The sequence below is a fragment of the Anolis carolinensis genome, chromosome 6, assembly GCF_035594765.1.
Source record: "Anolis carolinensis isolate JA03-04 chromosome 6, rAnoCar3.1.pri, whole genome shotgun sequence".
NCBI lineage: Eukaryota > Metazoa > Chordata > Lepidosauria > Squamata > Dactyloidae > Anolis > Anolis carolinensis.
The window spans coordinates 57012262-57030743 of NC_085846.1; the positions used below are offsets into that span (position 1 = coordinate 57012262).

Below are 18482 nucleotides of genomic sequence, written 5' to 3' on the forward strand. Positions count from 1 at the left end.
TCGTTGCCATTAACATGCCTCCTTCTCATGTTTTGAAATAACATTACATTGATGAGAAACATTAATACATTGAATTCCAAAATACTATGTGCCTTTAAAAACCAACAACATCCTCAAATGCACCAAACTTCCTGAAATGACACCTTTAAAAAATATATTTTAGTAATGAGTGAACATTAGGAAACACGCACAGAGACAAAGTGGTAACAATATTAAAACTGACAATTAGCTGCTTTTTGGTGACACCAAAATCTTCTGTCAAAGGCCCCAGCTCCAGCCCTGTCCACACAGCTGAATAAAATCCCATATTATCTGCTTTGAACTAGAATATATGGCAGTGTGAACAGCCACCTCGATGCAGTCCTGAAAATGTTTGTCTCTGACAAACAGGAATATGAACCTGCTTTATTCTCACATATTACTGAGTCACTTTTCCTTTTTACTTGTTTGTGTATCAGTTTGCTTGAAGCATTGGAGAGATGGTGAGGAAACACCATTATGCACATTGTTATGTACAACAATTACATGCTTATATTTAACAGTATGTGCATGAAGGGTGCGAATTTTCTAGAATTTAAAATTTAAAATTAGAATTTAAATTTTCTAGAATTTAAAATCTCTGCAGTTTTTGAAGTAGTTCTCACAAAAAGGAGAATGCCCGCCATTCACCATTTTTCTGTGCCTTCCCCCTTATGAAGCCATGTAGTGAACATGGAAGGGTTGAGGGCAGCAAGGGATTAGCTGGCTATTTTCTGATAGCTCAATGGTGACATTACCTCTGGGATTTCCAAAACCTTGCCAGATTATCTTCAGTCACCGCTGCTCTCCTGACATGACTATGTACATAGTTGCGAGGGTATGGAGTAACTGAACATGGCAGCTGTGACCAAGGATAGTTCAGATGTATTGTAATACCTGGAGAATCCTCCTGCACTGCCATGGCCACATGGTGATCAGGTAAGAGTGGCAGACAGGTGAAGTCTTTTCTTCAAAGCCAAGGGAGTTTTAGAGTTATTTTTTGGAGTGTTCCAAGAAGGCCCTTTTTAATTTTCCCCGAGTCTTCAGATATTCAGTGAAACACAGTACATACATCTTCTTTCTTCCTAAGTGAAAATATACATATTTATTTATTTATTTATTTATTTATTTATTTATTTGCAGCATTTATATTCCGCCCTTCTCACCCTGAAGGGGACTCAGGGCGGATCACATTGCACACATAAAGGCAAACATTCAATGCCATAACATAGAACAGAGACAGACTTATGAATTCTGGGTAACTTTTCTCCCCATTGGCAGGTTTCATTTATTGCACTGAAACTTTATTGTAGGATCAGCCTGTTACCCGAATTAAATAGGAAACTCTTATTAAAATAGTTGTGTCCTTTGCCAGTTTTTACAGGGTATGTGTGTTGGAGCCATAGCAGTCTCGGATGAGAAAATCATTTTTTTACTGTCATCTATCTCTTTCACCTTCTCTGTCAATCTCTCCCCTTCCTGCCTGCTATCATTCTTCAATTTAATTAGTACAAAGCAGGTTTAAATTTTGGGTTATTTATTTATTTATTTATTCTTTTTAACAGGAGGTTAATAATATAGTGAGTAAGGCAAAAATGTTATCACTCTTTTGACAGGGTTAACACTAAAAACTACACTTTTCACATTTTTTCATTTCACAACATTAAAAACAAAACAATATATTTTCTCCTTTAAAGTTTCCAGAGCCTCTAACCCCATCTACACTGCCATATAATCAAGTTTCAGAATGCAGATTAACTGCATTGAACTGGATTACATGGCAGTGTAACTGACCATTATCATGCATTATATGGCAGTGTAAATGGGGCCTCAATGTAACATTCACATGACTTAGAATAAAAAAAATCAAAGAATTGAAAGAAGCCACAAGGGCCATCTAGTCCAACTTCCTGCCATGCAGGAAAATACAATCAAGGCATTCCTGACAGGTGGCCCTTGAGTGTAGTACCATATATTTCTCCCTGTTGAAATTCATTTTGTTGGTTTTTGGCCCCACTCTTTCCACTTCCAAATATACAATACCCTAACTTTATAAAGAACTAACCCAATTGATTGACATATTAAGGACAGTCTTGTGAAGCTTTGCAGTTGATGTGTTGTTGGCATGATATTGTATCCCTGGAGCAATATTTCAACTCTTACTAGAAGCTGCAGTGAGTTTATCCAAAGCAGAGCAGGTGTGACCATGTCTGCTGCATTCAGGCATCTGCATTCCCTCATGTCCAAACCTTACTCTGCTCACTCTTCTAAAGGAACCATCATCTCTTATTTGAATCCTACTTCTCAACTGTCTCATTTGGTCTTTGCTTTCAGTTCATGGGCTCTCTACTGCCTATTTCATGGAAATTTCTTCCAGGCAATATATTCTTTTGCTTGCAAGGGCTTCATCCACTTGTCTCAGTCTCGAAATGCAATCTAAAAGTCTAAGTGCTATGCTCTTCATATTTTCAGAAGAGAGAAATGAAGGCAGCGGTATATTTGCAACAACATTTGAGAAAACATGGTTGTTAGGATCTAAGAAGATTATGTACAGTTTCCATATACCTTTATGAACCTTCAAAGCCCCTTCTTTCATATTGCAATCATCCGTGCCAGTGCTCCTAAGAAGTCATGTGTAAGTGTCTGCTTCTAATGCAAAGGAAATGTTGCAATTGTCAAGGGAAATCTGGTAAAACCTGAAAAACAGATATGGCTGGGCATATGTATCAATTTTGTTTGTTCTCACCCTATATGATTTTCTCCCCAAACATTCCTCCATTTTAAAGTTGTTTATTAGTGTATCATCAGTGTATAGGAAATTAAAACACCTCTCTAGATGTTTTTAAGCAGCAACGTCTAGCATTTTTCACCATTGACTGTAATGGTTAGGGTTGTTGGGAGTTGCAACCATACCACATCTGGATGTTTCCTGCTCGCCATAACCCCAAGTATGAGCAGAGAACGCTTCTGTGCATGTATAATGAAAGGGTTACTCAGTAAAGGACTTATCTTCGAACATGGAAATGGATACATGCTAATGGATTGTAAATGGAGAAATCACAATGAACAAACACATCTGAAAAAGATAAATATACAAATCCCATGCAAGAGCCAAAACCACAACTAAGGAGAGTATACACTCCATGGACTCTCTTGCCTGGTAAATAAAGGTGTGGCACTGGAACATAGGAAGTAAGATTCTGTTAGTAGCATATGCATGCCTCTTGGTATGATTTGGGTATACATATCCCTCTTTTTGGACAGGGTGTGGGGGACTATACTCTAGCTCTTCCACTCTACCCAAAATTACCTCTTTGATAGCTATCACACTCCTGGAGGTGCCAACGAGTGTGGGGAAGGAAAGGACTGAACCAGAAAACTGAACCAAGTTTCTATGCTATATTCTGTTTTGTCTTCACAGACTAAGCTCTTAGTATGCCCCATAGACAAATTAGGCTTGAACTTAGTTTCCCCTCCCACTTAGTCAAGATAGATTTAATGCCACTTTATGTTCCTTTCTCCTGATCTGGTTGTACGTTTGTTGTTTTCTTCCTCCTGAGCACTCCTTTCATCATTTATTTACAACACTCTGAAATAGTGCAAGAGAACTGACCTTTCATAAACTAGTGTTCTCAGCTCAATTTTCATCACTGCTTTCTGAATCTTAAAATGGGTCCTTTGCCACAGCGCGGTTACAGTGGTTAACAGCTGGCTTTAGAAAGAGGAGTATATTTGCCTATATAAATAAATGATATTTTCATTTCAATAATTAAGCACATTGTTTAGAGGCCTTGTATCCTGATTATGTTCTGATGGAAGGTGGCATCGCTGTATATCGGCATTAGCATATATGTGCTAAAGGTTTGGCTCTCTCTGTAGTTATTCAGAAGAGTATGCATATTTATGCTGAAATGGAATGTGGATGTAGGAGAGCAATTCTGTTCACTCAAATGGAGCTCATAAAATTTTTAAATTAAAAACAGTTCAGTTAAAAACATCCAAGAAATTTTAAAAAAAATTCAAAGTAGAAATTACTGCACATCCTTCTAACATTGCCTATTCTTCATAGCTCGTTTTTTAAAAAAAAGGATGCCAGCTTTCCATCTAATGATGTATTTTGAGTTTTTAACTTTGCAGCAAATAAGTTGCACATAGCAATGCTCCAATAACAATGTTTACTCATGCTGTAAAGATGATTCATAAACTCAGTCTATGCACTACTTTAGGTCTTGTTAACTCAGCAAAGATATAAACTGACGGTGGTGTGAGGAGGCCTCCTGGACCAAAACCAGCAGAGTGGAATGGAGTCTTGATATGCTGAAAACTTAGTTGAAAGGCTATTCTCATGAACAGATGTAATGGCCAAAGCCTCTTCTTAAGGTTAGGTGTATAACTATGCATGAACAAAAGAATAGCAGTATTACAAGTCAGTATTCCTTTTACATATATTTCACTCTAACAGAATATATTGGTTAATTAGCTGACACACTTCACTTTTAATTTAATCTTCTCTTGTCAACTGTATTCCAAATCCAAGCAAGAATATTGTGAAGATTCTTTGATAAAGGGTGACTCTTCTGCCCACAACAGAGATGGGCAAAGTGCAGTCCATGGGCCATTTTTATAGTCCCCAGCAAAGTATTTTTTACATTAAAATTATTTTGCTCCAGAATGTACTTTAGGGTGCATGAAAGATATTTCCTCCTTAGAGACCCATTGAGCCTGCCAGGAATCAAAAACAATTACACATTTGCCCACTCCTGGGATGTAACCACACTGCAGAATTACAGCAGTTTGACATCAGTTTTAAATGGTGTGGTTCAATGGTATAGAATTCTAAGATTTGTAGTTTTGTGAGCTATTTACCTTCTTTGTCAGAACACTCTGGTGCCTCAATAAGCTACAAATCCCAGAATTCTATATCATTGAAGCACAGCAATTAAGTTGGTTTTAAACAACTCTATTTCTGCAATGCTGCTGGTTTACAAGGTAAAATCAGACCTTTGTTTTTGTCCAGCCTGGACTTCGCATAACAGAGATAGTGAAGGATGACAAGCTTTCTTCCTTTTTTATATCTGAGCAAAACTCTCCTAGAAAACTTCTCCTAGGAAAAAGGTAAAACATAGTTGGAGAGATATCTACATAATAGGCCACCCGCTACACATTGCTCATGCTTTATTTTGCTCATGGTTCCATCGGACAAAAGGTATAAGGGGAAAATAGCATAGTTTCCAACTGACCTACTCTTCAATTAAATAATAAGCAGTTTCGCATAGACTGTCATATTCAGCTGTCATGTCTTTTTTATTTGAGCAGTGAAGCCTTTCTATGTTGAAGTCATTTTATGTCTGCTTTGCCCCAAAGATATATAATGGCATAAAGAGTGTGTTTAGTCCTTTCTCTTTTGTTTCTCCATTCCTCTTCTTGTGTTTGTGTGAATGCACACTTACATGTTTCAAATACAAGTCTTTTCTTTGAAGAGAGCAAAAGAAAGATTTTTGTCTTACGTTTTGGCCATTGCAACACATAATGGTAAAAAAAGGTAGTGCCTGGAATAAAAGTTCTGGACATTTTATTTGGTTTGCCTGTTTAAGGGAACCAACTTAATTTGCTCTTCTTGTTTTAATATAGAAATGCACCTTAGTGAAATGTATGTATTAAAATCCCTTTATTTGAGATGGACATGTACACAGCAGTAAATAAAGATTCATACAAAATGAATATATTGAAGAATTGCAAATATCTATGCAGATTTTTGAAAGAAGAAAATCATAGAATGTATGAAATTGAAATAGGCTGGAAATGAACTGATTCACACATTCCAAGTTAAGTAATTCACATCATAGAGTCCAAATAGAGGTGGTTAACACCTGGGTCTCATTGGGAAAATAGCAGAGATAAATTAGGTAAAACAGGCAGGCATCAAAATTATGGTTCTTAAACTTTGGCCCTCCAGATGGTTTCCACATTCCAACTCATCAGCTAGCATGGTTTTAATTTGTTTCTCTTTCTTACAGGCTCCATCTACACTGCCATATAAAATCCATATTATCTGCTTTGAACTGGATTATGTAGCAGTGTAGATTCATATAATCCAGTTCAAAGCAGATAATATAGATTATTTGCTTTAATAATCTGGATTATATTGTAGTGTAGATTCAGCAACAGTCTGGCATCTACACTGCTATATAAGTTTCTGAATCCAGATTATCCGATTTGAACTGGATTATATGGTGGCATGTACTCATATATTCCAGTTCAAAGCAGATAATCTGGATTCAGAGACTGGATTATATGGCAGTGCAGATCTGGCCAGAGCTGTGTTGTCGAAGGCTTTCATGGCCATGTTACAGAAGGATCATAGGATTGTTGTGTGTTTTCTGGACTGTATGGCCATGTTACAGAAGTATTCTCTCCTGACATTTCGCCCACATCTATGGCAGGCATCCTCAAAGGTTGTGAGGTAGACCTCATATACCTCACAACCTCTGAGGATGCCTGCCATAGATGTGCGTGAAATGTCAGGAGAGAATACTTCTGTAACATGGCCATTCAGCCCGGAAAACACACAACAACCCTGGCCAGAGCTGGTTCATTTATTTATGTTTTGTTCCCAGTGGATTCTGTTTCCTCACCTGTAGATCTGTAATAATTCAAGAAGCTAACATGCTGATTCCAGCAAACAATAATCCATTTCCTTCAAAGTATTTCTACAGAAAATGCACAAACCCATCAACAATGGCAGTGCTGCTTTCAGATTCTCAGTGGGATCCCGCTTCTGCAGAAACTGTAAATGTCCTTGTTTATTTAACAGCTCCATCATAAAGGGTACGAGATTTGCCATGCATCATGGCAAATCTATAGGGTCTTAGTGGGGGATGCGGAGAACCCATTGCTCCACGCCCCACATTGCCCGACTTACCACGCGGGGGAAGAGTTGCTGGCTGGCTTCCCCTCTTTGATCCAAAGGCAACACTGGAAGCCTCCCGTGTTGCTGCGGTGGCGGTGTACGCCACTTATTCTCCCCTTTTGCTTCTTGGCAGAGGGTTGGACTGGATGGCCCATGAGGTCTCTTCCAACTCTATGATTCTATGAAACCTGGCCGAAAGTACATGTGCATCATGTAACGGGCTCTGTGTTGAAAGTGGAGATGTACGACGGGCAAATCAGCCCATCTGATGAGGTGAATAGACTTCCTATTCTTACGTATTTGCCCAGTGCCTTGTGGATCCTCTGACTTCCCTTGTAAACATACAACATGCATTCCTAATCCTAGCCACTAAATATCAATTTTTGCTTTGTAAAACCCTTTTTGTTAAAAACGCAATTGATACAGTCAGTCTTGGTGGTGACATCTCTTTCTGCATCTTTGGGAGTGTAGTTTGTCATGGTTTGCAAACCACTGTACTGTGTGTGTTAACTGGAAAATGAAGTGCATACAGCCAATTGGCTGAGCCTGCAAAGATATGGGGATTGGTTTGATACTGTTTCTGTTCTGCTGCTGCAGAACCTGTTTGGACAAGTTTTCAGTGCTGACTGAGTACCGCTGGTGAAGGGAGCAGTGTACTCAAAGAGGCCTTGCTATTTTGAAGCCTGTTTGCTGCTGAGAAAAGAAGGAGAAGAATCAGGACTATATTCTTCTCTGAAGCAGATTTGTGGACTGAGAAAGGACTATTTATGACTGTTAGACTTCTGTAAGTGATCAGAGGGATCATTGTAAATACTGTACTGCTGTTTTTTTATTTCTTGGAATCAGTAAAGTTCCTGTATTTTTTTGTTCCGCAAACCTGAGTGGGAAGCTATTGTTCTGTGAGTGACTCTGGATTGCGGGCACACCTAAGAGCTTCCATTTATCATAATCAGTCCGCTACATAATTGCCCGTATTGTATCTAGAAAACAACTGAATGTGACAGGAACACAGAAACAGGATAGTGGTATACTGCCACCAAGATGGTGGAAGCTCATGATGTTTGTTTTGCAACAGGCTAGTTTAGAAAGCACAACAGTATCAGATGTGTAGGTTGTCTCTGAAATGTTGTCATTGCATATCAAATATTGTCAGCTTTTCCCAAGACATTTTCAAAGAAATTGAGATAAAGATTAATAAAAAGAAACAAATAAGGATCAGGCATAAAATACCATGCTGCAATTCAGTCTTTGCATTACAGTGGTTAAAAGCTTAAAATTACAATAACTTCATATCAACACCTCTGATTATATCATTTGATCCTTTAGCTTCCAGTTCACATTAAGAATTCTGATTTCTGGGGATTCTTTTGTAAGAAGAAGAATGCTTAAATTATTCCAGCATTGGTCTAAAGTATGGCAATCATGTTTAAATTGAAACTTCTTCACTGTGGCAAGAGTTGTAGTAGAAAATAACTCAAAGGAAGTTCTGCCTGCATGCGAGTCTTCCCCAACTGTTATGTAACTGTTCCCTTGGATTGCAGCCAATCTGTAAGATCAAGGTAACCTTTCCGGTAGGGCCAATTTTTGCAGTTAATTCATGCAGTTAATGCATTTGTCTGTAATTGTTGGCTAAGCTATCAATAATCTTGATGCAGGTCAGTGCCCAAATACTAGTGAAACAAGCAGAAATGGCACATTGACATTGTTTTTAGCTGCATCAGCTGCTTAATCTTTCTCATCCTCTCTCATGACTTCAATTTAATCCACCCATTTGCTGCATCAGAAGCATATCAAGAAATCTGAACTTCTGTCCAGCAAAGGGCAATTTTGCTTTATTGGTTGATTGCATAAAAGTAAATTCTGTAGTATTCAGATAAGAAGGTGTAAATGAGGAGAGAAGTGGATACCCAAGATGGCAGTGGAGAAAGCTATCAAAAGGTGGCAAAATAAAGATGAGCAGAAATTGATTAAATGATACACATTCAGAGTTAATGTTACATAGTGGCAGATGGCTTGAACACACTGTTGGCAAGAGGTTAAATGGAATAAGCATCCTATTCAGACAAGCCATTTGGTCTTAATGGCTTATCTCTGTGTTAGTGACTATTTGTTTTTCTCTACATACACACCTTCGCCATGTATCTATCTGAAGGGCCACACAAAAGAAGATCAGTTTCCTTCCTGGCACTACATATTCATCTTCTGGACCTATCACTCCATGTTATGTTTATGATGGGAAATCAGTTAGTCTGAGCCACTTTAACTCTGAACATAATGAAGAGATGTGTCTTGCAGTGAATGTACTGATTAAAATGTCCCGTTGCACTTTCAAGGCTAGTTGAGTGTATTGTGAATTTTTGTAGATGAGAAACATCTTCAGCTGTTGTGTGAAATAGACTGCAGTCTCCTTAATGTATTATTATTATTATTATTATTATTATTATTATTATTATTATTATTATTATTACTAGCTGTGCCCGGCCATGCGTTGCTGTGGTGAAGTCTGGTGGTATGGGAAATAAAGTATTGAGGAATTGGTGGTAGTTAAGGTAAACGTTTTCCTCTGACATTAAGCCCAGTCATGTATGATTCTGGGGGTTGGTGCTCATCTCCATTTCTAAGCCGAAAAGCCGGCATTGTCCGTAGACTCCTCCAAGGTCATGTGGGATGACTGCATGGAGCGGCGTTACCTTCCCGCCGGAGCAGTACCTATTGATGCACTCACATTTGCATGTTTTTGAACTTCTGGGTTGGCAGAAGCTGGGGCTAACAGTGGGGGCTCTCTCCACTCCCCCAATTCAAACCTGCAGCCTTTCGGTCCAGAAGTTCAGCAGCTCAGTGTTTTAACACGCTGAGCCATCAAGGGATATTATTTCCTAAAGGTTGTGAATATACAATATTTCTGATTGGTTATTTTTGTCTGTTGGAGGCAAGTATGAATGCTGCAATTAGGAAAAATGATTAGGATGTAATGGCCTTGCAGTTTTAAAACCTGTCTGTTTCCTCCCTGAGTGAATTTTTTGTTGGGAGGTGTTAGCTGGCCCTGATTGTTTCCTGTCTGGAATTCCCTTGTTTTCAGAGTGGTGTTGTTTGTGATATTTTATGTGCTTCTACTGTCTGTGGCCCTGAGAAAACAGAGAATTTGCCAGACTTTGATGATGGGAATACTTTGTTGGGAGGTGTTAGCTGGCCCTGATTGTTTCCTGTGTGGAATTACCCTGTTTATTTACTGTCCTGGTTTTAGAGATTATATTGTTCTGCATTATTCTATCCCAGTAATTATTTCATATTAAATTAGAATCTCACTTATCCAACATTTGCTTATACAATGTTCTGGGTTATCCAACGCAGTCTGCCTTTTCATAATCAATGTTTTTGTAGTCAGTGTTTTAAATTCATTGCGATATTTTAGTGGTAAATTTGTAAATACAGTACAGTAGAGTCTCACTTATCCAACATAAACAGGCCGGCAGGATAAGTGAATATGTTGGATAATAAGGAGGGATTAAGGATAAGCCTATTAAACATCAAATTAAGTTATGATTTTACAAATTAAGCACCAAATTAAGCATCATGTTAGACAACAAATTTGGCAGAAAAAGTAGTTCAATACACAGTGATGCTATGTAGTCATTACTGTATTTATGAATTTAGCACCAAAATATCACGATATATTGAAAGCATTGACTACAAAAATGTGTTGGATAATCCAGAACGTTGGATAAGCGAGTGTTGGATAAGTGAGACTCCCTTCTTATTATCCAACATATTCACTTATCCTGCCGGCCTGTTTATGTTGGATGTGAGACTCTACTCTATATTGATAATCTTATATTATCTGCTTAGAAGTGGATTATATGAGGCCCCTTCTTCACAGCTGTATAAAATGCACACTGAAGTGATTATATGGTAGTGTGGAGTCAAGATAATCCAGTGCAAAGCAGATAATATAAGATGATAAATGGGTTATATAGCTGTGCGGAAGGGCGTTGAGTCTACACTGCTATATAATCCAGTGCAAATTAGATAATCTGTGGAAGAATCCTAAGTGAGGCCTAAATCTGCCTGTGCCCTAACTGAAGCCTGGCTGTCCCTTGGCTGGTTGCTAGGAGACCAAGTGGGCAGAGATTAGCCCTCTAAACTGGCAGCAATTGGATAAAAAAAATTATTGCTCTCCCTCTAATTAGGACTTTATTTTTCTTTTCTTTTTGTTGTATCAACCTAGAGGCATGGATGATGGGTTATGTTGTCAAATTTCGAGGTTGGGGGGCCTGTACTTTTGTTGTTTTGTGAGTCGCCGTGATGCCATCACTCTTTTATATATATAGATAGATTATTATTCTGCATCTGATTTGAAAAAGCTGCATGGATGTTTTCCACTAGAATTGCACATGAATTGAGATAATTACCTGGAGCCACAATGCACATAAAAAGAGGGTAGGTGATCATCTTCCAGGAGTGTTTTAATTATGAATTTCTGCACATTAGGATGTTGGACTACATGACCCTTGCAGTCCCTCCCAATTCGGTTATTCTGTCACTTACTCTTCCCTTGGATCTCTTTCCCTCCTCACTTAGATGTCAGAATGGAGCACACTTAATGAGAAATTTTCAGCATCTAGATGAATGCAGGTTGTTGTCAGGAACAAATTATCTTAATTAGAAAACGGAGCTTCATTGGAATGTTTGTCGTCAGTGATATTGTATATTCCTTGCCAAAAAAAGCAGAAGCAGCGATGAAGCTGAAGAATCCCTTTTCACTAAACCTGATCTGATCTGACAAGAATTGATTTTCAAATAAGCAGTGAGCAACATAATTTTATTCCAAGGTTCTCTGTAGTATTTGTGTGTGTATATTCTAAATGTATATAGCGCCACTTTCACAGCCCAATAAATCTGGTGGATGTATTTTAGCTTGTTTCATCAAAGGTTGTTTCTGGCCATTAGAGTTGGAATAATGCTAACATTCTTATTTTGCAATAATGGAGAAATGGCGAAAAGGGAGTGAAAATCATAGTGCTTTTAATTTTCTGACAGGGATGTTAATAAGAAGCTCTACTCCTTGTAAATTAGCAATGGTGATTGCAGAATTCATCGTCCAAATGGGTTCTTAATGGAGTCTCCTGCCAGGCAGATTACATTACTGTTGTTTTAAAGAATTTCTCCTCTTCAAAGGATTAGTCTTTTTCACAACTTACATCACCTAATGGACTTCATTTACTAAAGGTCGCAAAGTAGTACAGGAAATATTGTTCTCAGCATTCTTGTTTTTCTGAACAGGTAATATTATTTGGCTTTCACAACTAAAGACTTCCAGAAATGCTGAAAAATGTCTATACAAAATGACAGGGTGTCAGAAAAAGTGATTCTGCCTCCCTAGTAGAATGGGTTGGCCTAAATCATGGCTGACATTTCTAGGATAGTCTTATGAAAGGAGAAGTTGACTTCAGACAGTTGGCCACAAAAGATGACTATTGTTGTAGTTCCTTCTTGCCACTCCCCTCTGGAACTATGAAATGGAAATTGAGAGAGCTTTATGTGCTTCTGAATATGAATGCAGTTTATTTAACCTGTCCACTTTGTCAAGATCCATAAAAAGGACTGGATGGAAATTGTACAATATACATGGTATTCACAGAGGAAAGGTGCAGTGCCCTGGGTTTGATCTTTCACCCATGGCCAGCATAGATCAGCCTGACAGATATAAATGAATAAAATAACAAAATACAATCTTACAAACTACTATTTCACAAAGGAAGGTGTCCACCTCAAGTCATAGGCTTGAGAGTCCTGAAAAAAGAACACATTGTTATGTGATTTGTTGCTCTTGTTCTGTTTAAACTAGGAAAGTGGAGAGGTGCTTAAAGGATTTTGTCTCATGTGCCAAAATAACCTGATTTCCTTTGGACACTATCACACACAGGTTTTATTTAATTTACGATTTGTTGCTGTGCCATAGAAGGTAGCACAATATCTTGATTTTACCACCAGATCTGTGATATATTTATAAGATTAATGTGAGTGTTAAACAAGTTGCTAGCCTTTTCTTGGTTGTTTATAGCTTTTGTAATTCTTTAGGATTTTTTTAATGAAATAAATATGAGTTTATTTTAAAATATTTTTAAATTGACTCATTGCAAGGAGTAATGGGTAAGCAGGTAACTACTTTGAGGTACTGAATTCCATTAGTCCCAACAGAATATGATGTATGGCTGCTTGGACTGACATCAGCTCTTCCCCCGCTGGAAACTTCCCTCCCTTCATGTTAATTAACTGCAACATTTTCTTAATAATTGCTATGCAGATTTACTGCTTTTGTTGAGCTGTTTCTTGTTCCTGTTTTCTAATCTTAATTGTTCATGGTTTTCTTTTGGAACTTCTCTTTGATTTTGCTCTTGTTTGAGTGTTCTGCCTCTCTGTAGCTATATGACTGTTAATAAACAAGTTATGCATGAAGGATTTTTGTAATCTCCAGGGGAAAATGTGACTGATTTAAGGTGAATTAGTCACAGTATAAGGAGACAGGATCATGTGATGAGCCAGCTGAAGACAGGAAAGATTGACATCCCAAAAAGATTAGTGCTGCAGTCAATCTTTGACAATAAAATGCTGTGTCCTTCTGGTGCTTCATCATGGAAGTATTCGTGCTAAGGCAAGCATTCAGTGCATGGGTGTGTTCTTATGTTGTTCCTGTATACCAAGGAAGTAGAAGACAAAATGACAAGTGTTCATGGTATAACTGAATTTTTTAGTTATTATTATTATGTTTATTTTTATTTATATCTCACTTTTTCACAAAGGAGACAAAGTGGCCACTAGCCATGTTGTCTAGGAAAGTCTAGAATTTACTGAATCTTCAACTCTCATAATAGAAAATAGATATGAATAGAGAGTCTGACACTATGTGCTTGTCTGCACCAGCCTCATAAACTGCAGTAGACCAGAAATCAAACCTGGATGTCCAGACATCCTCCAAGGAGTTCGGTCCTTAACACATGATAAACTAGTCTGAGTTAGTTTAGTTCCATGTTAAGCAAAATCAGGAAATATTCTCCTGTTTCACTTAAACTCTTTGGGCTGAGTGTGGACAGGAGATTGACTCCAAAGCAAACCAGCCTACTATCCACACAGGCTGCCACCACTATCCTCTTTAATGCAGGAGAAAAGGAATGGACCAGAGCCATGTCACTCCCTCATTCTCCCTAGTTGTTTGGGCATATTTATTCATGTCAGCAGAGGAGCTCAGCAATGGCCAATACCTTTTAGAGCTCCCCAATCGATTGCCTTAATGTTGGAGGTAACAGCAGGGCCAGTCCTAGGTAATTTTCAAGTGTAAACGAACAGAATTTTGGTAGTAAGGTAAAGGTTTTCCCCTGACATTAAGTCCAGTCATGTCTGACTCTGGGGGTTGGTGCTCATCTTCATTGTCCATAGACACCTCCATAGACAACGGGCTCTGGCCCCATTGAGGGGAGGAACAGCGAGATGGGCGGCCACTTATGCCATGCGGCTGCTTGGCCCTGCCCCGTATTCTTCAAGAATATGGGGCGGGGCCAAGCGGCCGCATGGCGCATGCGCAGTAGTCAGAGAGGGCGCCCTGCCAATCTCACTGTCTGGACCACCTCTGGCGACCCGTCCAGAGGCAGGCGGCGGGTCCAAGCCATAAACCAGCGCCAGCCCTGCCAAGGGGAGGAACAGCAAGATGGGCAGGGCGCCCTCTCCGACCACTGCGCATGTGCCATGTGGCTGCTTGGCCCTGCCCCGTATCTTCGAAGGCTACGGGGCGGGACCAAGCAGACGCATGGTGCAAGCAGCCACCCATCTTGCTGTTTCTTCCCTCAGTGGGACCGGCTCGGGACGGGTTGCCAGAGGCCCCAGCAGGTAAGAGGCCTTCCTGCCTCCGCGGCCTGGCCTGGCCTCCAACCAGGCCACCCTGGTGCCCCTTTAAGGACAGGGAAGCCACCCTGGCCTGCAACTGAGGGCTGTCTCCTCCCTGCCAAAGACACTTTCCCAAGCCTCCTTGGTTGGAGGCCAGGCCAGGCCAGGCCACAGAGGCAGGAAGGCCATGCCTGGGCGAAGGTGCCTCAACAGTTGCTGAAGGCGCCATCCTCTAGGTGGAGGCAGGCCAGGCCGCGGCCGCGGTGCAGGAAGGCCACGCCTGAGCAGATGTGCCTCAATGGCGCCCCCTAGAGGATAGTGCCTTAAGCGACCATGTACTTCGCCTAACGGTTGAACCGCCCCTGGTAACAGGATAGGCAAGGGTGATAGTTCAGCCAGGCCAGATCGGTTTTGACTTGCCTGGTCATTTGAATTTTAGAAATATATAGGAGAAATAGAAGATCAACACAGGAGCTGGGAGGATCCAAAAATAACTCAAATACAGGATGGTGGTCTTCCGTTTCTGGTGTCTTGGGGGTGTGTCTATAGGTGGCTGAAGAGACCTATTCTTGATCCGCATGTTCTCCTGCAGTGAGGACATCGGTTTCCAGGTGGAAGGCAGTCCTGGTCAGGGTTGGCTTGATGTGCCTTCCTCTTGGTACACTTCTCCCTTAAGCCCTCCATTCGTGCCTCTTCAAACTCCGCAGCACTGCTGGTCACAGCTGACCTCCAATTAGAGTGCTCAAGGGCCAGGGCTTCCCAGTTCTCAGTGTCTATGCCACAGTTTTTAAGGTTGGCTTTGAGCCCATCTTTAAATCTCTTTTCCTGCCCACCAACATTCCATTTTCTGTTCTTGAGTTGGGAGTAGAGTAACTGCTTTTGGAGACGGTGATTGGGAGACGGTGTACCAGGCAATGTGTACCAGGGAGCTCTAGTGAGAAATGTGGTAAGGCTGAGGCAAGTACATGGAAGCTAAAGTGGGGGAAGCAGGCTTACTTCATGGTATACACAAGGAAATCATTGCGGTTGTCACACCATTCTCTGAACAGTTCTACCTGAGAGCGTTCAATTATGTTTGCTTTCCTATTCAATTTTTTTGTGTGAAATAACAGCTGAGAAGACACATCATCCTATACCCTATACAAATGTTTCTTCCATTAGGAAAAAATTGTAGTTCTTGCCTTTTAGTACTTTTAAGAAATGGTTTCAGATTGTTTCTGGAATGAAATTATGTACAATATATACAATGAAAAGTTGCTCAATCTTTGAAACACTTGTTTTCTCTTTTATTCACAGGTAATGCAAGTGGTGAAGGAGCAAATAATGAGAGCACTAACCACAAAGCCTAGTTCTTTGGATCAGTTCAAAAGTAAACTTCAAAATCTAAGCTACGCAGAAATACTGAAAATTCGTCAGTCTGAGAGGATGAATCAGGAAGATTTCCAGTCTCGTCCAATTTTGTAGGTGTTCTGATAATGCCTTGTTTTGCTTTTCTTCTTACTTGAAAGGTCTGACAAATGCAAAGGCCATTTTTAAAAGCCCTCAGGAATAACCATGGGGAAACAAAGCTGTTGAGGGCTAGAGTATGGGGGGAGCAGTCAAATCTACCACAATACATTTATTCTGCACACATAAAAATGGTATCTTTGTGTGCACCTAAAGCAGAGTCTTCTCATCCCTTGAGGGCTTAGAACAGCTTATTTGCAAGAAACAAAGCTTTGACATTTCCCCCTTTGTCTGTATCACCTTTCCACCAATGGATTTTTCTGGCTTGCCCACTTGCAGAAAACTAAATGTCACCATCAATGGATTAGACAAAATGAAGCCAAGATCAGAAACACAAGAGCATCAGCATTCTATGAAAACTGAGTGAATTGCTGTGCCATCGCTACCAGTAAAAAGCAAAGCAAAACCTTATCTACTAAATAATATTTCTATTTGATTTGTTGATAGATATTTAAGACTTCCTTTCACATCAGTTTATATGGTTCATTCTAAATCAGTACTTCTTTATACCTCTCTCAAATCGAGTCTCTATATTAATCAGAGTGCCAGGACCACTTTAGCAGAATCCATAGCATTTTTAGCCCCTGTGCACAGCAGAACTCCCAAATCTTGCCCCTTATTTAGCCATTTTTATTTTATTAGCAATCAACAGTAAATTAATGGATTCAGTCACCCAGTTCAACCCAGCAACAGAACCCAAAGTCGTGTTTAAAAACTAGATAAGTGTATATTTTCTGCATGAGAGGCTACATAAGGTAAAGGTAAAGGTAAAGGTTTTCCCCTGACGTTAAGTCCAGTCATGTCTGACTCTGGGGTGTGGTGCTCATCTCCATTTCTAAGCCGAAGAGCCAGCGCTGTCCGTAGACACCTCCAAGGTCATGTGACCGGCATGACTGCATGAAGCGCCGTTACCTTCCCGCCGGAGCGGTACCTATTGATCTACTCACATTGGCATGTGTTCGAACTGCTAGGTTGGCAGGAGCTGGAGCTAACAGCGGCCGCTCCCGCCGCTCCCGGGGCTACATACTGAAGTCATTTTGAAAGTTCCAGGGCTTTGTCATGTGATTTCAGGAAATACCATAAAATGTCATTCTTCAAAGGTAAAATTATTATTTTATAGTAGAAATTACCTGCCTCAAAGGTTTTGGACAGTATATTTTAAAAAGAATGTATAAGTTAGTCTGTTCAGAATATGAATATAAAGAAGAGTGTGTCTGCCAGAGTGCTGTCAGTGGTTGTAGCACATCCCTCCAGAATCCTCCAATCAGTATGTATGGAGTAGTCTTTAAAAGGGAACATTTTTCTAGGTTCTTATTTCTTGTATCAGTAGTGTTACCCAGAGTTGAAAAGAAAACAAGATCAAATGTTTAAGTTGGTTTATTGACAGGCTATCAGTACGTTTTGAGCATAAGTGCTCTTTCTGAGAGAAAACCAATATATAGAAGTCAATGATAACTCCAAAATAAATGTGCGTGGTTTGGAGGACAAAGGTGTTCTCTTTCTTGACAGAATACATCAACTGTTTCCATATTATTCTTTGGATTTGCTGAGTATAAAGGCAGCTGGTTCCTGAATGTCAAGACAGCTGCATTCTCGTTGTTTTAGGTGTGTAGCGCCACTTTATTTCCTGGTTGCAGTGTTGCTAAGGGAATGTCATGTACAGTCATCCATGACTTGGCATCTGCAAATGGGTTCCAAAAGCAACTCCCAGACAGCATAGTCAGTTGGAGGTGAAGGGAGTTGCAATCCAACCCATCAAAGAGGCACAACACTGAAAAAGAATAAACTGGTGTGTGTAGCAAAAGCTTTGTCCCAGTTGCTGGGCACATAAGATGACCTCCTCCACCTTCAGTGATACAGTGTTCAAGTCAATGATTTGCTACCACAAGTGCAATACAATACAGAAAGCAGCTCAAATATCAATAACTCATACCACATATTTGGCCTTAGATTATATGGTATCTGATGGGGATTTATTAAATATACACACATTTTCCTGTGTATGTCAGCACCCTGGGATATCTTGTTGTCAACCATCCAGATATTTTCCTCATTTGCAGACTATTTATGCAATAGAATTTCTTGTGCAAAAATAAAAGCCTTGCGCGCAAAAAGAGAAAAGAAAAGAGAGATTTGTGTAGCAAATCATGTTTTTCTGCCTGTTTTGCTC

At 39.8% G+C, this 18482-nt stretch overlaps 1 protein-coding gene across 4 annotated transcripts in view; it reads left to right on the forward strand.

The window, feature by feature from the left end:
• elmo1 (engulfment and cell motility 1) overlaps positions 1 to 18482 on the forward strand; it is a 393582-nt gene that overhangs the window by 352538 nt on the left and 22562 nt on the right. For all 4 annotated transcript variants that reach the window (XM_008112853.3, XM_008112854.3, XM_062957287.1 and 1 more), the window contains one exon: positions 16103 to 16266. In XM_008112853.3, coding sequence (XP_008111060.1) covers positions 16103 to 16266 — 164 coding nt within the window. The remainder of the gene's footprint in view (positions 1 to 16102; positions 16267 to 18482) is intronic.